At 33.8% G+C, this 25,690-nt stretch overlaps 1 protein-coding gene and 1 pseudogene across 1 annotated transcript; one reads left to right on the top strand and one right to left on the bottom strand.

Annotated features, from left to right (window-relative positions):
* The first annotated feature begins 3,617 nt into the window (after positions 1 to 3,617).
* On the top strand, positions 3,618 to 5,127 carry LOC132044540 (transcription factor TCP4-like; annotated as a pseudogene).
* A 3,574-nt stretch (positions 5,128 to 8,701) lies between these two features.
* Positions 8,702 to 12,619, bottom strand: LOC132044531 (pyruvate decarboxylase 1). Its single transcript, XM_059435037.1, has 7 exons — positions 11,959 to 12,619; positions 11,300 to 11,463; positions 10,641 to 11,202; positions 10,390 to 10,478; positions 10,108 to 10,225; positions 9,160 to 9,348; positions 8,702 to 9,080 (listed from the first exon to the last, which is right to left on the bottom strand). The coding sequence occupies exons 1-7, from the start codon at positions 12,427 to 12,429 to the stop codon at positions 8,910 to 8,912; spliced, it is 1,764 nt and encodes a 587-aa protein (XP_059291020.1). The 5' UTR covers positions 12,430 to 12,619; the 3' UTR covers positions 8,702 to 8,909.
* Between the last annotated feature and the right edge of the window lie 13,071 nt (positions 12,620 to 25,690).

The following is a 25,690-nucleotide window of genomic DNA, read 5'->3' as shown; positions in this document are numbered from 1 at the left end:
CTTGCCCTTCACCCGAACCTATATATCAAGAAATACATCTTTAATCATACTTTCATCATATTTCCATCAACTTATAAGCACTAATTTATTGAAGACTAATTTGGGTTACGAAAATTTAGGCAAAGATCTCCCCTATATCATCTACTTCCTCCAAATACCAAAACAACTCCCAAACAATACCAACAACATCAACAACAACATCCTCAATATTCTACAAGATAAATATGTATATTTTCATCCAAAACTCTCTTCAAATCTCAATCCATAAACCAACAACATCAACACAACAAACTATAACTTTTATTCTTGTAAATATTCCTAAATCAACGTTGATAAAGAGAGAGATTCAATGATTCATACCTTATCTTTACTAAAGTAGTAAGATCTTCAATATTTACTTTGTTTCCAAGCCAACTCCAACACAGAATGAAATTATAATCGAGACTACACGTTGTCCGGGCCTTGATTAATACGTCGTAACTTGAAATTTACCCAAAATCCTCACCTTTTATGTGATATAAGAGTCTCTTACTTGCTGAATTTTCTGGAAATTTTTAGAAGTTTATGATGGAGAAAAATGGGGTTTTTAACCCTTTTATAGTGGCTAAAAGTCGGCGATCTTTATGCTTGACCTTTATGCTTGACTCGTTTTCGCTTTGTCGAAATTTAAATTTGTAACGTCCATAATTCTCTACTCCGATGTCCTATCGACGAGCGGTTTGTTGCATTGGAAACTAAACTCGACGAACTTCATTTTAGGCTTTTGCTTTACCTCAAAACTCCTTATATACTAAAAGATATTCTTTCTCCAATTTGGGCCAAAATTGCCCCTCATATTTTCTTCAAAATTCCAACAAATTTAATTTCCTTGATTCACTTGCCCTTCAATCCTTCCATAGCTTATCATATGAACTTAAACCCTCAAAAACATAAGATAAGCACATCTATTCTCGTGTATCCTTGGAGGTAACTCCAATGTCCATACTTAAAACCGCCAACACCTACGAATTTTCGCGTACCAAACTACGGGGTGTAACAGTAGTGTAACTATTCCTTAATATAATCCTCCCACATGGTATGGACAATCTCTTAATATAATAGTAACTTGCAGATCTTTTAATATTTGACATAAATGATTGGTAAATATATCTACCAACTTATGGATCTATTTTTTACAAAATATAAATTTATGGGTCAAGTTTTACATCTAAATTTTTTGAAATCATGATTTGGAATCCCAAATCACACCTTTTTGGGATTTGAAATCATGTATATATGAAGTTGAAGTTTTGTGCCAATTGGCAAACTCCAAACTTCCAGCCACTAGTGCAAGTGTTTGGAAGTGCTGTAAAACCTTGAAAAGCGTCTTAGGGCTAACGATTTATACCATAGTCGGTCCGAAATATAAAATCATGATTTCATATAGCATGGTCAAACACCTACCAAGTGTCAACTTAAAATGGGAAAAACCAAAAAAAAAAGAAAAAAAAAAAGAAGGTATTCACATGCTTAAAAGACCATGAAAAGGGAGTAATGGATTCACGTGATATACAGACATATAGTAGGTTATAAAACACCATGCACATGCACGCATGCAATTGTTCTTGTTCCTTGAGCCCAGGAGGGCCCTCTCCTCTCAACCAAATGGGTCGACAACGCATGAAAAATTGATGGGTCTATACTGCTTGTGTATAAACTAAGCTACTGGTACGAAAGCAAGTTCAGGATTGAATTTCTTCTTCTTTTTTTTTTTTTCTTTTTTTTAAATTACATTGTGTATATAGATTAAAAAAAAATTACTCCCTCCGTCCAAATTTAAGTGTCTTAGTTTGACTGGGTACAAAATTTAAGAAATAAAAGGAGACTTTTAAATCTTGTGGTTCTAAATTAAAGATGCATGCAACGTACTAAAATAACCTTTGAATCTTGTGGTTTTAAACTTGTCATGTAGGATGTTTGAATTGTCAACTTTCTAAATATAGAAAGAGACCATTTTGAGAAAGACCAAAAAGGAAAGTAAGACACTTAAATTGGGACAGAGGGAGTATGTATCTGCCTACATAAGATGCTGAATCCTCTTGCAGAAACTTTAAAGTATAGCAGTAATGGACACACAAAAATTGCTTTAGATTGTATAGGTTTTATTCCTAGCTGTGACAGTCTTTGACATTTTTTCTTGTATTAGTACTTAGTTAAAATTTCTGACTTTGTCACTGCACATAAAGTTTCAAGAAATGAGGTGGCCGTAGAGGGTCACTTTCATTTTCAGTAACCTACTCATGAATTTACTACTGTAAACAAGGGATGCTTTAATCTTTGGTGATTGATTTCAGGCAAGTGTTTCTGGCGAGCAGGTTAAAGTAACTGAAACACAATAGTACTAATAACTATTTGTACTGAGGGGCTGTATGGTGAACACTCAATGGATGTAATAAAAAGTGAAATTTGAATCCCAAAGAGTAAAACGAGTTGGCTCTTTTCCTTGTTGGGACACTGGACAATCAATGATTTAGGTGGTGAGAGGGTTGGGGGTGGCAGAAGACAAGAAATTAAAGAACAGGTATAGTTGTGTTTTATTATTTGGATAATGTAGAAAGAGATTCAAGGTTAACTTTAAAGTGATAAGAGGAGATATGCTAAGATTTAGAAGGATTCCTTCAATTCTTTTTATCCCAACATAAAGAAAAAGCTTCAAGATATTAGAGAATGTCACATTCAAAATTTAGATAATGTGAGTTCTGAGTTTAAGAGTATGATTTTTGTAATACATGCATGTTTAACTCTGATCTGTTTATACTTGTGTTTCACATACACAAGTAAGATATGAAAATAAAGTTGTGAGCTCTGTTGAACTTGCACGTTAGACCAGTAATCATATCGAAAATGATGGTATTTCACACAAAAATAAAAAGGGGATGTTGTGAATGGTGAAGGGTGACAATAGAGAATGTTTTTACCAAAAAGTGCAACCTTATATACAAAAAGTAATGCAACTGGGCTTCAGAACTTATTCAGAACCAGTCTTCTCTTATGCAATGCACATTATACTATAATTCGTTTACACTTAGAAAATTATGTACCCTCTGTTATAATGCTTTGACTACTAACATAAATTTACAAAGATACGAATTACCCAAGGTCCCAAACAAGAAGATAAACATTACTTATTGGTGTGCCCAATTCCAAACTCTTTTACTAATCTTTAATCTCCTGTTTCTGTGTGAGGGATGTACCTAATATACTACCGTTATCTTTGTCCCTCTTGGGCCTACATGCATACGTGTAAAATGGTGTCTCTTCATTTTCACATGCTCAATATTTGTTTTTATGTATGCTTTATCTGCATATATGATAAGGACATATTTAAGCAAACTAGTATACACACCTGAAAGTCCTATGCTCTTCTATACTTGTATATTTGTACTTGCTTTTGCTCATTCTTTTACAATTTTCTTGTTTTCCACCCCTTATCCGATACCCGTTTGGGACTTCGACTAATTCGGATTAGCGGTGAAAGGATTTACTTTGGAGGTCAAGTAAAAACGGTCACTATCAAAGGCGACTCAATTATTTACAATTGTTTTACTGCTCCTTATTCTTTTAACCTTTAAAATATACAAACTGATCCCACACAAATTTCCATGATACTTTACATCCATCTTTTCATCTTTTACTACTTATTACAGCCTTCCAATTAGCTTATGCAAAGCCAATCTTTTAAAGGCCCACCCAAAGTCACAGTGGATTTATTATTAAAGCAGTTTCCAAGTGCCAACACTGAAAAAAGTTTTAAAAGAAGTCCGAAGGTGGAGATAGATCACTTCGAATCTGGATCCTCCAATGAATCATCAGCTTCAAGTATCAGATAAAGAAGATGGATCATCAGAAGAAGAGGAGGATGAAAATGAAGTTCTTCAAGAAAATGGCCTTGAAAACCTTCAAAGTCATTACCAAAACCAGCACTTACAGCAGCTGCCACAGCCACTCTGCCAAAAACCAGCAAAATGGACTAATTTCACTGCACACAAAGATGAACTCAGTAAAGTAACAAAAAGAATGATGCCAAAGAAAGCCAAAACAGATGTGATGGAACTCCATGGAGGCCGAATTATTTGATCCGTAGGAAGAAAAGACAGGCACAGCAAGGTTTCAACTGCAAAGGGTCCGAAGGACCGACGTGTTAGGCTTTCACCAAACACTGCAATTCAGTTCTATGATGTGCAAGATAGGCTTGGCTATGACCGTCCAAGTAAGGCCATTGATTGGCTGATTAAAGAAGCTAAAGCTGCAATTGATGCTCTTGGTGAGTTTCCTAATTGCCATTGTGCTGAACTCAATGCTAAAATGCGGTATTCAGTTAGTCAAGAAAACAGTGGATTTTCCAGTTCTGAATATGGAATTCCAGAGGTGAATTATGACATCCCAATTCAGAATGTAAACTTGTTTTCATCACCTGATGGTGCCAAGATTCCATTTTTCAATGAGTTGCAGAGTTACCCACATGACCATTTTCTCAATTTCCAGTCTTTACAAGATGACACAATCATTTCCTCTAGTGATCATCATCAAGGCAGCTTCTTAACGACCACTTCAATTAATCCTTTGAATTCAAATTCCAACTTGGAAATGACTAGATTTATAAGAAGTGTGAATGGGAATATTGCCAGTTCAAATTCAGGAAATGGAGAGGCCCATAATTTCCCATCAGTTTTAAGTCAAAACCAAGTCTTTTGTCATAGGGAACCCCTTCAGTCCAGCTTTTTTCCTCTAACAAGTGATCCATTGAGCACACAACTTCAGACCCTTTCTTATGGATTTGCCAATGATGGTTTGTCAGGAGTAATTTCAAGTGCACCAAGAATTCAAGGGGAAGAGGAGTAGGGTACATTATTTTCTGCTTCCTGGCCCAATGCATCTGCTCTTATGCATTATTAAGACTAGCACTTCTTCACCAGAATATAGATAGTCTTACTATTTTCTATTACTATTTCCTTTTCAGAATCTTTGACTTTTTTTTCAGGAGCTGAAAACTTTGTTGACTGGATGTAATGCAGAATTTCTTAGTATTATTTTTGGTATGAGATGTTTATGCAAATTATATCACCTTCTGTAAAATTATTACTCTTACTATGCTTGTAATTTTGCCTACATTGGATTATCAGCATCTCGTCAAAAGATTCATAATCTCAAGTTGCAGGGGGCCGTGTGAAGAAGAGAAAAAAGTAAAATGGCAAGACATAGATTAAAATCATGAATAGTTTAGACAGACCTAAGCAGGGGCGGAGCCAGTAAGGGCCAAGGGGGCGAAAAAATTATACTATATATACAAGGTGAAAATTATTTTTTATGTATATATAGTAGATGTTGAACCCCCTTGGCTTTTTCGTTTGTCTACTTCTTTGTATTTTTGAATTCCCTTATTTAAAATTCTGGCTTCGCCACTTCACCTAAGGTAAGAGAAATTAAGAAGATTCCTTGAATTAATGAAAGAAAGACCAAGATGCGAAAAGGGTGTCTTCTTGTATTTGTTCTTGTAGCTATCAAACAATCAAATCAAAAGGGATAAAAGTAAGTTGGGATTTTCAAGATTGGCCATTTTCATTTAGTATACACAAGAATGGGTATCACCATTCTATCAGTAGTGATTGTAACTTTGGTACATCATATTCATACAAAGCCTAGCTTGTTAATGCAACACTGATAATTGTCAGTTGTATTGGCAAGGCATTCAATTTAAAAGCAGCACACTGGCATCTCCTACTTGATTAATTTCAATGGCGTTTTACCATTGCATGCATTCAAGTCCCAACTGCCAGCCTCATTTAGATACATATGAATTCTTATGCAATTCCATTTCACCTGGAGTTGTTACTTCTTAAGTAGTAGCAGTAAAACAAAAGCTTTTACTCATTAGTTAGTACATTCAGTTGTTCCAATTTTGCTGCTCTTTGTTCTTTCTCTCTCTCTCTCTTTGTTTTTTGTTTTTTTTTTGTTTTTTTTTTGTGTGTGAGTGTGTGTGTGTGTTGTGAGCAGCTTTGCACACAAGTGGGTCTTTACCTATAAAAGGCCACGTGAGAAATGGAAAGTGATCCACATTCCACTATAAAGAGGAGGAAAAACAGGTGCAATTACTGAACCCATTTACGCCAATGTCACGCTTGAAACAGAAAAATGAGGAATTAAGGTTTAAAACCATGTTCATTGTAACTATTAGAGAATTAAGACTCGAGAGAAACTAAAGAATAATGCTCAATTCAGTAACAAAAACAGGGGAGTAAATGTATACATTTATACACAACAAAAATAAGAAATAAAAAAAAAAAGTTCACAATTAAGCTAATTCTTAGTTATATTTACAACCAAAATCCCAATAATGCAAACTAAACATAATCTCACGAAATCGTACTGAATATATCTTATCATCCACCTTTAAACTCAATATGATTTAGAAGAATTCAGATTGAGCGTCTCTGAGAGCTTGGAATCATCTAGGAAGATGAACCAAAAATATGATAACAACGAAGATATTTTTGTTGCCACTACCTAGCGAAGCTAAGCATAGACAAGATGATGTGACACCTCTCTATGACCTCCATTCCTATTTAGCTTTTTCTCCTTTTTAAACATTTTTTCCATCATTCTTTTCATTAATTATATTTAAAAGCTCATGTGGAGGCAATAAGTACTTGTAGTAATTAAATTAAAGTAAAATAATGAAGAGTCATTTCATGAGCAGCGTTACCTATGAAATGAAAAGTTTATGCAGGAAATAAAGAATTGTAATAAATGATAATGAAGAGTTACAACATGGAGTAAACACTAATACTAGTATTTCTTTTAATGGAATAACCCCATCTTTCCTTCTATCTTCTGTTATTTTCCAAATTCCAGCTTTCTTAGTCAGCTCTTTCTTTTCTTCTGTCTTATTTTTTTGATTTTAGGTAAATTTTGTGTTTTACATATGTATCTCAGACCTTTTCCAACTAGAAATGCTTAAAAGTACGATATAGATTGTTACTACTCTTCTCTGTGTTTTTCCTATTTCATTAATTGTAGTTGGATATTTTCCAATTGAATTACTGAAAATTGAAATAGTAAAGTGCTTAGAGTGTTGTTTTGTGGTATTTCTTTCTTCCCCTTTTGGTTTATAATTTTTCATATTTATTGACTTTAGGTTTGTTGTTTTTTGTAGGTTGATCGGTTCGTGAATTTGTTCGATTTGATCAGTTATTTTATTTTTGAAGATATTGTCATGTTTCATAAGTGAATTTTTCAAGTCTGGAGGAGCGGTAATTGTTACATCGCTCATTACCTTCTATTACAATTCCGGTTTGGATATATAGTTGTAAGCCATAGTTAAATTTCCAATTTCGAATTGAATGAAGGATGTATATATATGTCATTGAGTTACCCATGGTGCTATTTTTGTTTATCTTAATAGACTTATTTTTTTTAAATCTTGATGCATTCTAACTGAGAGTATCTGTACAATTTATTAAATTTTCGTTGTGCTTGGCAACTTTTTATCTTTTTATTATCCTTTTCTGTATAATGTTGCTATTAATTTTTATATTTTCGTGTAGTTATATAATTAAAAAATGGGTCTGATGATGTGCCTCCATATTTAATAAATATAGAAAAAGTGAAGTTTAATTTTGAGAATTCAATTATATAATGGAAGAATTGTTAGTGTTACAGTTTAGGAATATTTAAAAAAAGATAAAATGATTAAATAATAAATAATTATTTGGTTATAATTAATTTTCTTTAATGATAGCGCGAGGCGCGAGCAAAGTCACTAGTTAATAAATAAATTGAGATTTTCCCCATACTATGTGATACTATCCACAAATTGCCTCCTCTACGTTACTTCGTCCAACAAAAGTAAGCAGAAATCCTAATAAGAGTCGGAGATCTAACTTTTAACATGAATTCTAACACCGGTTCTTATACTGTTTCAAACGAAATGTATCTATTCAAGATACAGTACCCATATCTCACATTTGTTTAAAGATGTATATTCCAAAGATGTTTGAAATATACTAGGCAAAGAGAAAACATTTGACTTTCCATTTACTGTCATTCTTTTCAGAGAGTAGTACGTAGTTTCCTAGAGCAGCAGCCATATCTCTGGTGGGTCAGGCTGAATACAAATTTCTCCTGCATTATTATTGGCTGACTAATAAGTGTCCGATGTAAGGAAATCATTCTTTTTCCGGAAAAGGCTCAAATATGCCATTGAACTATCGAAAATGACTCATTTATGCCACTCGTCAATAGTTTGGCTCATTTATGTCATCGCCGTTACCAAAATGGCTCATCTATGCCACCACTGTTACCAAAATGGCTCATTCATGCCATTTTTCATTAACATCGATTTTACAATACCAGATATGACAAGTGACCTCCAATTAGAGGTTTATGTTGTTTACTTAAACCAACCCAATTTTAAATCCCAAATTAATAAAAAATCCGACCCAAATTAATGAAAAGTGGCATGAATCAGCCATTTTGGTAACGGTGATGGCACGGATGAGCCAAACTATTGACGAGTGGCATAAATGAGCCATTTCTGATAGTTCGATGGCATATTTAAGCCTTTTCCATTCTTTTTCCTTCTAAATTATAATGTTATGATAAAATTTTACCCCAAGATTGCCTATACCAGAATATGAAGGGCAATCCCTAGAAATTCATAGGGTTGAGAAGTTAAAAGGCTGGTTTTGCTTATTTTGTACAACCAGGAAACGACATGTGGTACATTTTATGGACGATGACAATCCTAAGTCAGAAAATACAAAAACAGGACATAACTAAGGGAAAACATTCAATAAGCCTTTTCCTGGACTACCTGCTGACTGGAATCCATGTTATTCATCTGGTATTTTATTTTGGACAGCAGTAAGTTGCTACTGAGGATTAGGAGGACGGCTATTAGCTGCAGCAACACGCGATCCCCATTCGAGAAGCTCTTTGCTAGTATCATCCTTGTGCACAAAGACTTCTATGAAACACAAGGAGTCCTTGTGTGTGGTTGTTGCTGTTGATATTGCCTCAATAAGGTCCTCTTCCGTCTTTACCTGCAATCCCTTATCCCATCAATTTCTGTATTTGAATTGCAATAGTGGAAGATGTTATAATGTGTTCATAAAAACTGACCTTTGCAGTCCAGCATTTGCCTTCACCATTGTGGATAGCACTCACGATACCAGTGTAGTCCCAATTCTTGATCACATTGTATGGCCCATCATGAATCTCGACTTCAATGGTATAACCACCGTTGTTGATGAGAAATATAATGTTCTTTTGTGCACATCTTATCATGGTCGAAATATCTTGAGCAGTAACCTGTGAGGCAATAAAGAGTTTTTGCTTTCTCAATTATGTTTCTCATAATTCACTTTTAAAAAAATAGTCAATGGTTATTATACATAAAAACATTAACTACATTCTTCCCTATGAAGTTATTTTGGAGAAAATGAATAAAACTTATGTCCTTCATCATTTGAAAAGTCAAGGAAAAAAATGTGTGATAGAATCCTAATGCGTCTTCAGCAGCACAAAAATGAGGACAGTTGAGAGCAGAGGCGGATTTACCTTGCCTTGAGGGGTGTCACGTGACACCCCTTCGTCAATTTTTTTTACTAGGTATACGTATATAAAAAGTAAATAAAAGGAAAATTGAACGTAGATATACATAAAGGGACAGCCCTCAGAAACGAAGGTTGCCACTGGCCTGGTGGTTGAGCGCTCCACCTTTCGTGTTGGATGTCGTGCGTTCGAACTCTCGCAGTCTTATTTTTTCCATCAATATAATTATTTTATTAAGTGCTTCAAGTTTTATTTTTTTTTGTTCATCACTTTAAATTTATTTCATTCTACTCTTTGTTATATTTATATTTATAATTCAGCCTAAATTTCAATGGAGCGATATTATCATAAGGGTTTTATTAATATGATTTGAGTTGTCTTTTTATAATATGATATCATTATATTGATTTATTCATTTGCTCACTCCTTTTAATTGTGACACCCCTAATGAAAAATCATGCGTACGCCACTGGTTGAGAGTTTGATCGTAAGTTCAAAACCAATGTGAATACTGACCTGGAAGCTACCATCACCGATGCAGGCAATGATGCGTTTATCTTTAGCAGCCTGAGCATAACCGAGAGTGGCACCTACTGACCAGCCAATGGATCCATACTGCATTTGGAATTCAAACCTGCAAGAATTTAAATACAACTTATCTTAATATAGCTACAATCAGACTTCACAAAGGGTTATTGAGATTGATATGATGTCAATTTATTCTAGTTTTTCCATTAATACTTTTCAATTCTGCTCCTCCTAAGAAGGATTAAGAATAAAGTTAAGAGTCAAGTTTACCCGCAATTTTCAGGAAGATGAAGCTTCAGACAATTAAACCACGAGTCCCCTGTCTCTGCAATCACTGCAGTGTTGCCACTCAGCATTTCCTGTGAATGGAAAAACAGAAGGTCAGTGAAACAATCAGAACTTCTGGGGAACATGAGGATTCTATTGTATTTAGTGTCGTGTAATCTCTTATACTGTAGATTATAATGTAACTTTCAGTTAAGCTCTAAAAGTGCTCTTTGTTTATCACAATTCATATTTACCTGAATGTACTTGAAGAGTATATTGACTCGAAGAGGCTCATCATGCTCTCGTTTTAAGGCAACACCTGGAGGGATATAAATCCGATGATGATTCTCCAAAGCAGTGGTATTCCTCTTAAGCTTTTTCGCCAAAGCACTCAAGAAATCAGTCATGAAAACCCAACCGAAGGAGGGGCCATTTCCAATAGTCACGCGATTAGGTTCAACAACAATCAACTTCTCCTTTTTAATGAGCAAAGAGTATCCAACAGAGCTGTAGTCATTGAAGATGGGGCCAACAAAGACATAAGCATCCGCAGATTCAACAATCTCCCCACAGAAACTAGAGCTCACTGCTCCCCAGTAAGTACCAATGAAATTAGGGTGGTGCTCTGGGACCAGTCCCTTGCCAGATGGCATTACTGCGAACGGATAGCCACAAGCATCAGCAAGTTCCACAAAGGCCTTCTCTGCTTTTGCCACTCTTACTTTGGGACCTCCCACAATAACTGGTTTTACAGACTTGTTCAAGAACTCTGCTGCTGCTTCAACTGCTGCTTCTAATCCTAGTTGATTGCTGACCCTGCAAATGCGTTTTCCTCTTAATACAACAGCCTAATAGATCGTTGAATAGGGGAAATGGAAAGTATATGTAGATTAAGGAACAGGAAAGAAAATACTTTGGAGCAAGAAAGAATGGAACAGGATCTCTAGCAAATGTGGGGTGAGGAATTCCAGGCAAATTGCAGCCTATGCTAATGTAAGCTGGCTTGCTCTCCTTCAAAGCAGTTGAAATCGCAGTATCAATCAATTCATGTGCATCATCCAAGTTATTCACCACTGCCTGTTTCATTACACCAACTTGATCACTTTCAACACATCAAATTGCAAGAATTAAAACTTTGTTCCAAAAAGCAAATCCGTTCAAGACAAGTTTTATATATTCAGATGTTGAGAAAACAAACGGTCTTAATTATATAGCATTCAAATCTTAAAACAATAACTTAATATTCAGATGTGTATTCAGATTCAGATATGTAAATCTTAATGCATATCTGGATATTCACATCTTATCTTAATGAAAAGAAATGAGGCCTTAGTGATGCAAGTACAACTATTATAGGCAAGTACAATTACCTAAACCAATGTAGAAGAACTAAACTAGTAGTAATTCTTAGCTGGAACCGTGAAACGGATGTCTCTACTCAAGAATTAAGCACAATAATATATGTGATCAATCAAATCAGGCAAATATCATCAATTTGTAAGAGAAAAGCACAAGATTTGCAACACAAGGTACAAGAGTAAAATAATCATATAGAGGGAAATATGAAGTTACCTGAGTACAAGTGACAGTTTGGAAACACCTAAGTTCCTGGCTAAAATCAGGCAAGCCAATAGTATGATGCAAAATTCTGTTAGTCCCATAATCATTGGAATTAGGCCCACCAACAATACAAATAACAGGCAAATTCTCACTGTATGCACCAGCAATAGCATTAAGCACACTTAATCCTCCCACAGTAAACGTCACCACACACGCTCCCACCCCTTTCACACGTGCGTACCCATCAGCTGCGTAGCCAGCATTCAGCTCGTTACAACAGCCGATCAAATTCAGCTCCGGCTCGGCTATTAAATGATCCAATAAAGTCAAGTTGAAGTCACCAGGAACTGAAAACACGTCGTTTACGCCGATTTGTACTAGACGCCGAGCTAAGTGTCGACCCAGTGTTCCAACTCCACAAGGTGAGCTTGCTGGAACTGAAGCTGAATGATCTCTCGAGCCAATTACGTTGCTACCCTCCATTTCTGAATCTTTTTCAATTTCTTTTGTGGTGATTTGTAGTAAAAAATGATTTGGGTTATGGGTTTTGAAGATGGCAGTTTATATAGAGTTGCTTGTTATCATCAGGGTGATGGTTTTGAAGACAATGGGCAAGAAAAAACTGCTAATGTACACTTGTATACCATAGAGTGCGCACTGCAATGAAAATAATACTAATATAATAAGGTGTTTTGGAGAATGATTGACGGATTATTCAAATGATTCTTTTTTTTTTTCTTTTTCGAAAAGAGAATCGGTTTACGTGTTTTGGTTGAATTTAATAGTCTATTTGTGTACCTGGGCTGGTTTGATAAACGAGAATAGAATAAGACCGCATTAAGAAAAGAAAAACAGGCGGTGGGTCTAGGTTTTACTAATGGTTTTCATAATAAAACAAGTGTTTAAGTTTCAACTTGGACGACTTGTTGAAATGTTAGGTACTTGGTTTTGACCAATGCTTTTAATTACAACAGGTAATAGGTATTGACTAGCCATATATATATATATATGTATGCCCGTTTATTCACTTTAATTAGCCTATCTTTAAGGTTTGTATTTTATAAATAATTTTTAAAAATTAGTCATAGTTAAGGCAATGAAAGTTATTCATCAATGTGAAAAAAAAAATTAGTAAGAAGGTGAAGGAAAATTAATATTTTAATTTTAAATTTTTTCTTTTAAATTGTTTAATATCTTATATGTATCTTAAACAAGTTGATATCCATCTCAATCAATTAAGCCGTTCAGATCCAAACATAAGAACCATTGTTATATATATTGAATTTTTTAAAAGCATAACTAATAAAATATTTTTATTAAATTAATTAAAAAATATGAGGAAATAAATGTGTCGGATAATTAAAATTGAAGTGCATACGTCTATGGAATAAATATTATATGACATATTAGAAATGTAGTATGTTATATCGTAAATCACCAAATTTAAAGTAATACACTTTATAAATGTAAAGAAACAATAATCAAAGAATGCAAAGGAGAGTAAGATAAATAAAGTATTGACAAAGAAGGAAAACAGGTTTTCCTTCAATCTTAATACTTTAAACGTGAAAAGAGGACGAACAATAGCAATGCAAATTTGTACCAAAAGTTATATAAAGTGTACACTTTAACCAACTACTTTTTTATCCCACTTAGACATTTGTCATAGTCTCTCTTGAATAGACTATTTTCAAGAATTTACTATATAGAAACATCAGTTTCTATGTAGATCGTCGTCCGTTCCAATTTAAAAAAAAATATACTATATAGAAACATCAGTTTCTATGTAGATCGTCGTCCGTTCCAATTAAAAAAAAAAAAAAAATTATGGGCCCCATATATATTAAACAACAACTAATATTAAAAAAAATGTGGGCCCCATATTAAACACCAATCAGTATTTATTGTCGTCGTCCGTTCCAATTTAAAAAAAAAATTGTGGGCCCCATATATATTAAACAACAACTAATATTAAAAAAAATGTGGGCCCCATATTAAACACCAATCAGTATTTAAAAAAAAAAAAGAGAAGAAAAAAAAGTGAAACCCACCACCTCCAAACTCACGGGAAAAAAAAGTGGGCCCCATATTAACAAAATCAAGCAATATTAAAAAATAATAAGTATTTTACACCTTTAAATTAATCGAATTAAAATTGAAAGTATCAACTGATGCTTAAATATTGCTATTATTTTATCTCAAAGGGAGGAAAATAGTTTTCTTTTAAACAAGTCTTCTCTTTTAAAAAGTATTAATAAATTTTCGTAGCAAACACGAATATATTAAAGTTTTAGATACGGAGCATAAACTACAATGTTATATTAATCATATATATATATATATATATATATGATAGTAGTAATATATATATGTATATATATTATCACTATCTAAACACAACTACATATACATAGATACATTATAATCTGAAGTGTTTATATTACTATATAGAAACATCAGTTTCTATGTAGATCGTCGTCCGTTCCAATTTAAAAATATATATAATATAAAAAAAATTATGGGCCCCATATATATTAAACAACAACTAATATTAAAAAAAATGTGGGCCCCATATATATATAAACAACAAATAATATTTAAAAAAAATGTGGGCCCCCGTATATATTAAACAACAACTAATATTAAAAAAAAATTTAAAAAAAAAAAAAAAAAGAAGAAAAAAAAGTGAAACCCACCACCTCCAAACTCACGGAAAAAAAAAGTGGGCCCCATATTAACAAAATTGTCACGACCCAACCCCGCAGGCCGTGACTGGCGCTCGAGTTGGGCATCCGAGCATACCTATCCAATCGAATCACATACAAATAGCATATACGGCCATAAATACTATATGCCGTCTCAATCTATATCAAATCATGTAAACACATTTCGAAGATAACCATAGGCGTATACATATATCAAAAGCGACAAGGCTATCAAATAACACGGACGGCTACCCAAAACATATACAAAGTGCATGCCGACAAGGTACTGCCATAGCTAATAAGATCATACAAACACACACCGAACGGAAGTAGGCACACACACCCACAAATACGTCTACGGACCTCACAACGGACCAATAAAAACATAGGCGGGACGAGGCCCCGCCGTACCCCGAGCAAATATATATATACATATCGAACAAAATATATATATGCAAAAGTGTATGCTCCGAAATGAGAAGAGAGAGGCACTCCAACGGCGAGAAGAAGGGTGTCCTAGGCGGTGGATCACCAAACTGCGTCGTACTGCGGGCATGAAACGCAGCCCCCGAAGAAAGGGGGTCAGTACGAAATATGTACTGAGTATGCAAAGCAGAAGGTACAGAAACAAATCTGAGACATAAACAAAATAGTGGTACAGAAAGTAAGTACAAATCCACTATATCAGAATGTTTAATTTTCAAAAATATAAGTCATGCATAGGGTACAGAAGAATATGGTCGCTTTGCGTCAATGGCGCCATAACACAAAGATAACACCGTAAAGTTTCAAATCTCCATATTCCTGCCTCTCGTACCATAACACAAGATAACGCCATACACACCATAACATCATATATAAGTGGAACCCGACCCTCTTTGGCGAGTAGCTCGCTGAACCATAAACACAGCATAACTCCGGAGTATATCAAAGTGCGCACGACAACAGAATCGGCCCGGGACTCGGCGAAAGAGATAACAGAATGCACGAGTAGAGTCGTGAGTAGTCATATGCATAAAATCATTACCATGAACTCAAACATAAGTAAAATGGTCATACTTGAAAATCGAAATAATAGTCATAACAAGTTCTCTCAAAAGTTTTCCGAATTACATAAAAGAAAGTCGTGGGACCCACGAACGGGTATTGACCCGAGTCGGGCCCGCCTATGGAAAGCATACTAATTATACATCATGCAAACTCCTATAAAAATATTGGAGCAATCCGAGCCTTTATGCAAAAGATATGGCATTCAAAAATTATGGAATTCTCTAAACGAACTTTTTGTGCAACATTTGGAAAACGATTATTTCGAAGACATAATGGTTCATATTCTTATCAAATCATGCATAGGAGTGCCAAGAATTATATAAGGATCATATCATGCTCGGATTTCGAGTTTGGAATTCCAAGGCTCTAATCTAGCCTATGTAAAACTAAGACATGCCAAAAGAAGGAAGGTTGCTTTACATACCTCGTACGCACCCCAAGATAGCCAATCTAAAGTCAATCCCAATCTATGCCTCGGGCTCCCCAAGGTCTACAAATACGCCAACGAATACCAAACATTAGCTAAGGGCACTTAAGCCATTCATTCCAACTATTTATTAAATTCTACAGAAAATTCGGCGACATTTCCCAAATAAATAGGCCATCCCGAGAATTTAACTCGCTCAAAATCAACAACAACAACCACAATAACCAACCTAGCAACATCGATAATCAATTCGAAAGGCAAAGTAATAATAGTAACTCTCTTTTACATCATTTAAAAACTTTGCAAATATTCGTTTCGACGGCTTACATTCAAGCCACAATATAGCTCATACATTCAATTACCAACCCAACTCTTTACCAAAAATATTCAAAGACATTCTAAACAATTCACATAACATTCCCAACGATCCAATAATTTTTCCCACTTTGGCCGAAAACATCCCCCAAAACCGTGAGCACCCATGCCACACTTCTCAATTTCAATTCATGATTTGTACCAACAATCCACAATATAACGATACAATTCTCATAAATATACCCATTTCCTCAAAGACACAATAAGCCTCAAATCAGCCACACAATCTCAACATCAATCTTAAGTCATTAAATGCTCATTTCCAACTAGAATTCATAACGACGACAATTAAAAATGCTAAGCGATATTAGTGCAATCTTCGGCATACATTGGGAGCTATATACAACCACATACCCACATATATACATATATTGATGATTCTTAGCCCTCCTACATCCCACAACAATTTAACATGATACAAGAATTAATTCATCAATTCCATTTTCAACACCCATTTACACGCTAGCTCCTCACACACAACCCACTTCCAACATACAATATTTCATGATTTTTATCCGTATTAACATACTACAATATGCATACAACATTTATAACTCATAAAACAAGAGAAATTCTCACCTTTCCTCTTCAACTCCACAATGGATTAGGGTTTGGAATCCACAAAATTGATGGCTTGATCGCTCCAACAACGCTTCCACGTTACTTAGGGACCTCTAATTAGTGGGTTTGTACCAAAGAATTAATTTTGGGGTGGCTTGAAATGGACTTGGCTTTTCTTCCTTTGGTAAGTGAGCTTCTTGATGAAGCTCTTCAATTTGGGGCTTTATTTTGCTATGTGAAAATGAAGATGACTTGAAGTCATCTTTTAAGTCCCACTTAATATCTCTCTTTGCTTATGGCCCACACAATGGCATTTTTGCACAACATTTCTAATTCCAATTTTATGAATTGTGGTCCCAATTTTCCTAAGTGCTCAATACCAACAATTTCATATATATAACTTATGTCTTAAAAAAATAAAATCAAGGGTCAAAAGTCCCGACTTCAAATCCCGAAATGGTCTTGGCCCAAAATTATTATAGTTAATCCGGGTTGCCCCAACGTATAAAAATACGGGATCTAACAAAAATCAAGCAATATTAAAAAATAATAAGTATTTTACACCTTTAAATTAATCGAATTAAAATTGAAAGTATCAACTGATGCTTAAATATTGCTATTATTTTATCTCAAAGGGAGGAAAATAGTTTTCTTTTAAACAAGTCTTCTCTTTTAAAAAGTATTAATAAATTTTCGTAGCAAACACGAATATATTAAAGTTTGAGATACGGAGCATAAACTACAATGTTATATTAATCATATATATATATATATATATATATATATATATATATATATATATATATATATATGTATATATATTATCTAAAACACAACTACATATACATAGATACATTATAATCGAAGTGTTGGGCCGTGCGTAAAGGCATAAAGCCATCTAGTATTTATTAGAAAGGGTTAATTTTATTTTGGTTTTATAAATAAACAAGTAATTTGGACACACACATATTATATTTTTCAAAAACGCGAAAAGTCAAGAGTGAACAAGTAAAAGTGCACGGAGGAAATAAATGTGTCGGAGAATTAAAATTGAAGTGCATACGTGTATACAGGATAAAGAAGTAATTGATTAAAGTGTACAATTTATGTAACTTCTGGTACAAGTATTCATTGTTGTGTTAAAGTGTACAATTTGTAATGCTTATGGTACAATGTTTGTATACATGAGAAGAGAATACATATTCAGTACTATGACATATGTCCACGTCCGATAAAGAAGTAAAATTGAAGTGCATACGTCTATGGAATAAATATTAAGTACTATGACATATTAGAAATGTCCACGTGAGATAGGAAAATAGTTGGGTAAAGTGTATAAGTTATATAGCTTATGGTATAAGCATTCAATGTGGGTACAATCTGTGAAGCTTTTGGTACAGCTGTTTAAAGCTGTGTTCGTCCCTTTAAAATTGAAGTGCATATATGTATACATGAGAAGAAAATAAATATTCAGCAAGAACATGAAAAGTCAAAAGTGAACAAGTAAAAGTGCACGGAGGAAATAAATATGTGTCGGAGAATTAAAATTGAAGTGCATGCGTGTATACATGAGAAGAAAATAAATATTCAAAAGACTATGGCATACATCCACGTGGGATTTACTAATTCTTAAAGAACGTAAAAAGTCAAAAGTGAACGGAGGAAATAAATTTGTGTAAGAGAATTAAAATTGAACTGCATATGCCTATACATGAGAAGAGAATAAATACTCGGCAAGAACGTGAAAAGTCAAAAGTGAACAAGTAAAAGTACACGGAGGAAATAAATGTGTCGGAGAATTCAAATTGAAGTGCATACTTCTATACTTGAGAAATGAATAAATATTAAGTACTATGACATATTAGAAATGTCCACGTGAGATAGGAAAATAGTTGGGTAAAGTGTACAAGTTATATAGCTTATGGTATAAGCATTCATTGCGGGTACAATCTGTGAAGCTTTTGGTACAGCTGTTTAAAGCTGTGTTTGTCCCTTTAAGGGACTTATATATAATAGAAAAATGTAAAAAGCCAAAAGTGAACAAGTAAAAGTGCATGGAGGAAATAAATTTGTGTAGGTGAATTAAAATTGAACTGCATATGTCTATATATGAGAAGAGAATAAATATTCGGCTAGAACATGAAAAGTTAAAAGTGAACAAGTAAAAGTGCACGGAGGAAATAAATATGTTGAAGAATTAAATTTGAAGTGCATACATCTATACATGAGAAGGGAATAAATATTAAGTATTATGACATATGTCTATGTGGGATATAAAAATAATTGAATAAAGTGTACAAGTTATACAGCTTTTGATACTTTTTCTATAAGAATGTTAAAAGTCACGAGTGAACAAGTAAAAGTGCATGGAGGAAATAAATTTGTGTAGGAGAATTAAAATTGAACTGTAGATGTCTATACATGAGAAGAGAATAAATATTCAGCTAGAACACGAAAAGTCAAAAGTGAACAAGTTAAAGTGCACGGATGAAATAAATATGATGGAGAATTAAATTTGAAGTGCATATGTCTATACATGAGAAGAAAATAAATATTAAGTATTATGACATATGTCTACGTGGGATATAAAAATAGTTGAATAAAGTGTATAAGTTATATAGCTTTTAGTATAAATATTCACTGCTGGTACAATTTGAAAAGCGGTGGGTATAAGGAGGGACTGCTGTGTTCGTCCCTCCTTGGCACTTATTATAGATAGAAATATGTCACAAAATACAACTGTTGTTTTGCATAAAATATTTACTCGAACCTAATATGCATCAAAACAGTAAATTCTACTACTACAATTTATTATCTCAATTTATCACTTCTATCACTTAACTATAAAACTAATTTGCTGAATGAATCGGATCAATATTACTGTAATTCTTTCGGTTGTTTTGCCATGCCTTGAGCTTCGTTTGCTGCAGCGTGCCACATGTGTTAGGATTTTACCTGATTTTCTTATTATACTTGAGTTTTACTTTTCTTTTGAAAGAAAGTCAAAGCATAATTATAATTGTTTTATTTTTTCTGGAGGAAAAATATAATTCTCTTTCATATTTGGCTAGTCCTTTTCTTGGAGGAAAAGGTTTTGAACATCTATAAATTAAATAATCCCTCTCATACAACAAAACACTATAGCATCCACAATGTAGTCATTAAAGAGTCTTGTTTAGGGGGAGATTATTCTCTCCATAGTTTTTAATGCTTTCTTTTTAAATTAGGTTTTTGAATATGTAGGTCACTTGACCAAACCATATTAAATATTATATTTCTTTTAGTATGTTTTTCATTGTCATCTGATTTATTACCATTTAAGATTTGCAATTATGCTTCCGCGTGACTCCTGATTATTTCGATTCCAACAACATGTGCCCAGCTTCTCTTTAGAGTAGTGACGCATGTGATTAGGACATCAATTCTGTTCCAGTATTTTGTCATATTCTCTTTTTAAATTAAATTTGGATGTGTTTTGTATTGGAAAAAAAAAAAACTTTATATATATGTATCGTATGCACAGCTCCATATTATGCACTCAAATTAATGGATTTATGTTTGTTTAACGATAATAGTAATTATTGGATCATGAATTTAATCTTTTGTCATCTCAAATTCTACCACGTTCATCTCTACACAAGTAATTATAAAATGAAGAAAAATTATTGATCTACCGAAGAAACAACAAAAGAAAACTTCATCGCCTTCTCCAGCGGTTTATTTTTAATTCCTTCTTAGCTTTGCAACATATATCATTGTGTAACATTTAAAAGTATGACAAAATCAACATCATAGGCATAAGAAACATCATAAAATTAAGTGTATATGATGGAGCAAAATTCAAATTATACATGACCTAGCTAGGCCAATGCTAAGTCACTTAGCTATGGTAGGTCCCAAATATCCCTTGCTTCTTAATCTTGAGAAAGCTTCTTTCTTACTCTTTTTGAGAAGTCTTTGAAGTTGTAAAATATATTCTGGACCCCCAGATAGGTATGATGGCAGAATAGTCAAATATCCTGAACAAATCTTGAACTGGTATAGGGCGTCATCAATCCGATTGATGACTTCTTTAAATTTACCTTCATGATACTTTTTAATTGCCAATTCAATATTTTGAGCCACTTCATACAATAAGTGTGTGCCGCATTCTACATAATCCTCAGGAAATAAAGGCTTATGAGCTATATTATCGGCTAATCGAAGAGCTTTTTCAAGATCATCATCAGCCAAAGATATTTGAGGAATTAATGTAAATATTATTAGGAAAATGCATATGAGCAGAGATTTAGTGGTATGTGCCATTATTTTAGCTTCTCTTTTTTGGTTTCTCTTCTTAGATTTCCTATATCAAGAGCTTTTTCCGTTCTTTTATATCAGTTCAAGAGCTTTTTGCTTTCTTTTATATCAGTTCTGTAGTCATAATTAATTGCATGCATTGATTAATTAGGGTGTTATATTTAATTCTCATCTTTATTTATTGACGATCTTGAATAAATGCGACATTTAATAATACAACTTCATCTAACCGTTGTTTATAGAAGCTCCATAATATATAAATGTAGGAACAAATATAATTTTGTTGGTATATTATACAGAAAAAATTGCTTAATAACCACCGGAACAATGGGGTTCACACTGTTGCTCGGTGGGCTTGTGGTGGATCAGCCCATACAGAGAACCTTAAGGCCCTAACACAAGTCCAATATCTTGCTGAGTAGACTCAAACTTTGGAGCAAACAACCTCAGTCATAAGCGTTTAATATTTTATTTTATTACTATTTGTTTAATAAACTTTTGATAGAATAAAATAGAGATCCGAAATATGATATTTGTTCAATCAAATTGGTTAGCAAAGTTTTCCGTGAAATATATTGGCAACTTTATAAATGGCTTGAGAATCCAACACTTTACAAATGAATAATTATTTAGTTTCTAATCGAATATGAGAGTTGTTAGCGAAGTTTTATAATGAAACAGAAGTCTGTTGACATATTTACCGATTTATGTCTGGGAAATCTTACTCGGTTGGTTGGCTAATTTTACCTAAATTTTCATCTGACTACCTAAACTTCATTCATTGTTATTGACTACTCGATTCCTCACCTTTAGTCCTTTCCCCATTTTCCCGTTCCCCCCTACCCCCATTTTTTTTAATAATAGATAGATTGTAGATTTGTTCATTATAACCATTGCACTTTTAAATAAATAATAGATGATAATTTCATTTAAAATGTTAGGTTGGGATCATGGCTGGTCCTAATTCCTGACTTGTTAATCTTTATAAAGCTTGTTTCTTTATTTTTTCTAGAATTAACACAAGTTCAGAGTTTCTTTGATCATACTCAACATTGATGAAGATTGCCTTAGACAATACTTGATCTGTTATAGGCCTTCATCAATTTGTCTTGCGAGTTCTCAAACTGACCTTCATGGTATTTTGCAATTGTAATGAAAACATCCTTAATCAAATCAAGCATCAAGAAAGATTCATAATGTGTCTTCCGGAAATAAAGGCATCTGAACTATATATAATCCACAGAGCCAAGAGACTCTTTAAGTCAAAATCATCATGATAAGCCAAACATATTTGAGTAAATATTGTGAATATTATTATGAAAATGCATATGAAATTGATATATACCTAGCTAAGGGACTCACCGTTTTTCTAGCTTCATTATTTTTTCTACTTTTGGTGTTGCTCTTTCTTATATTTGATTAGGAGGTTTTCTTTTATATCATTTCCGTAGTCATAGTTAATTACATCAATTAGAAAGTTGTATTTAATTTCATCTTTGTTTATTGACAAGATTTGAATAAATGTGGCATTGGATAATACAAATACATCAAACACGAGCTTATAAATAACTTTTCTTTGAAATATGAGGGAAAACTTTTATTTTGGTTACAAATAAATCAAGGGGTGAAAACTAAATCAATAATGAGCTATTTGGGGGTCAAAGCTGGTCCCAATATCTTACTACTTGAGAAAGCTAATTGTTTCTTAATTTTCTTGATAAGTAATACAAGATTGACAATATCTTGTGATTTATTGGGCGCCATATACGTTGCATCATTTGATTCTTGACAACTCTTGATTTTCTTTAGAGCTTCATCAATTTGTTTGATAACATCTTTGAGTTGACCTTCATGGTATTTCTTTATTGCCAAATCAAGAACCCCTCCGGCATGTTCCATGCTAAATTCTCAAGACATTATCTCCTCAATACCCAAATATTGTGCTATGACGGAGGCACCACCTCTCCCTTTTCGAAGAGAGGTATCAATATCATCGCCAGCCAAAGATAATTGAGGTATGAATGTAAATATTATTAGGGATATGCATGTGAACGTAGGATTTATGCTAAAGAGAGATACTGCCATTTTTAGCTTCTCTTTAATTTGGTTTTTTGTCTTTCTATGATAAAAAAGTTTACGTTTATATGCTTTTGGTGTTACCGTTTAATTTGAATTTAAGATGTTATGTTTATGTCTCACCTTTATTAGTTGAGCGTTTCAATAAGTGTGTCATTTAGTGATACAAATACATCTTAATAATCCGAACTTACAAATCACATTTTACTGGTACAAATTAATGTTGAATATACTGGTTGCATTCAACATATTCAATAATGGGGTTCAAAGTTCAAACTGTTGCTCAGTGGGCTTGTCGTGGGCCAGCCCGTATAGAGTTCAGGTCCTAACACAAGTCCAATATCTTGCTGATTAGACTCGGGCAAATTGCACGATTTGGACTTATTCGGTGGTGGTCTTTAAATTTTGTCCCTCAAAATGGTGGTCCCCTTTTTTTTTTTTTTTGGGCCTTCGCTAAAATTAAATACCGGATTAGGGTTCGAACAAATTCAAAATCCCTTGATTCCAGGCTCGAACCCCTTCTCAGTCAAAATTTTTTTTAAAAAAAATATCGCAAGGTAGAGTTTCATAGCAAAGCTAGGCCTATTCGGGCCATTGTTAGGCCTTCGAGCAGTTTCACTATCCAGAGTAGAGTTTGCTAAAACACTACCTCGATTAGCAGTAGTTTGACCTAACGAAACTTCACCTTAAGTAGAATTTGCAATCAAATACAACTATCGAGCGGCATTTTTCCTCAAAATTGAGTCAACTAACCGCCGATCGGTAATCGACCGCAAGCTCTACCTTAACGTACAGGTTTGCATTAAGGCAATTTTTTTTTTTTTACTCATTTAGAATTTTGCAAACTTTGCCTTAAGGCCTAACTTTGGCCTAACTTTGCTATGAAACTCTGCCTTGCAATTTTTTTTTACTGAGCCGGGGTTCGAACTCCAAACCTCATGATATTAGGCGAAGGGCAAAAATTAAAGACCACCAATTTGAGGGGCAAAAATTAAACACCAGTGCATTTGAAGGGCAATCCGCACAAAAAAATGATTAGACTCAACCTCTTGAGCAAACAACCTCAACCCATAAGCGTTTAATATTAGGAAAAGCACACAAAATACTCCTAAAATATAAAATATTTATTACCCTCCCGTGCCGCTTCCTAAATTAATTTCGCCCAAAACCTAGCCGACCGAAAATATTTACCTGAGTACCCCTTTACCCTAAACCCTTCCTCCATCATGTCATCGTAGTAAATTTATATACCATGATGGTATTATAGAGGACAAAGAAAGTGTCTCATTGAAGGACTAGAGCAGTCTTCTATGATAGCATCTCAGTATATGGTATATATTATGACGGTATCATGGAAGACTGAGGAGTGTCTCGTCAAAAGATTTGAAACAGTCATCTATTATACCATCTTATTATATGTATATAGGATTACACCACCATAGAGACTTTTATAAGGATCGCGTGTTTTTTGAATAACTGAACATAATCCTCAATGATACTATGTCAGTTAGGGGTGTTCATGGTTCGGTTTGGGTCGGTTATTGATTAAAACCATAACCAAACCAATTTAGTCGGTTTTTAAATGTCCAAAACCATAACCAAACCAAATAAAATAATAACCACCGATTTGGTTATTGTCGGTTTGGTTCGGTTTTTTGGTTTATGACTAGCAACCATGAGACTTATCAGTAAAATATTAAAAAGTTGAAAAAGCCAAGTTTTTTTTTGGTTCAAATGATGAATTTTATTTATAGTTTAAGGTGGAACATACTGTTGACACCCAATTTTGTCCCTCCGTTATTCCAATTTATTTTTCTTTTTTAACGAGCTAAATACTTTATTTTCACTACTATTTTTATTACCCCTCGTTACTTTCATTACTTTATCACAAATTTTAAATAGTTCGTCGTCGTTTCATTTTGGGATTTGTACTCGTTAAATTAATTTTACTTTATTAAACCCTTTACTTTCCACATATTAATCACTAATTATCATAGTATATATATTGTACTAGTTACTAAATTAAAGCCCAAGAATAATTAAATACATGAGAAAAGATCAACGTTTTGATAATTAATGGCCCAAACGGACCAACCCATTACCACTATTTTTAACTAATCCAACCAGCCCAAATAATCCCTCTATCCGGTCCAGCCCGCACCACATCACCCGACCCGGCCCATTTTTTTTTTTTATTTCCCTAAACCTAATATCTTCAGCCGCCTCCCTCATTCTCTCTTCCCTCACGCCG

This window comes from Lycium ferocissimum, chromosome 2 (genome assembly GCF_029784015.1).
Source record: "Lycium ferocissimum isolate CSIRO_LF1 chromosome 2, AGI_CSIRO_Lferr_CH_V1, whole genome shotgun sequence".
Taxonomy (NCBI): Eukaryota; Viridiplantae; Streptophyta; class Magnoliopsida; order Solanales; family Solanaceae; genus Lycium; species Lycium ferocissimum.
This window is presented reverse-complemented; position numbering and strand designations above follow the sequence as displayed.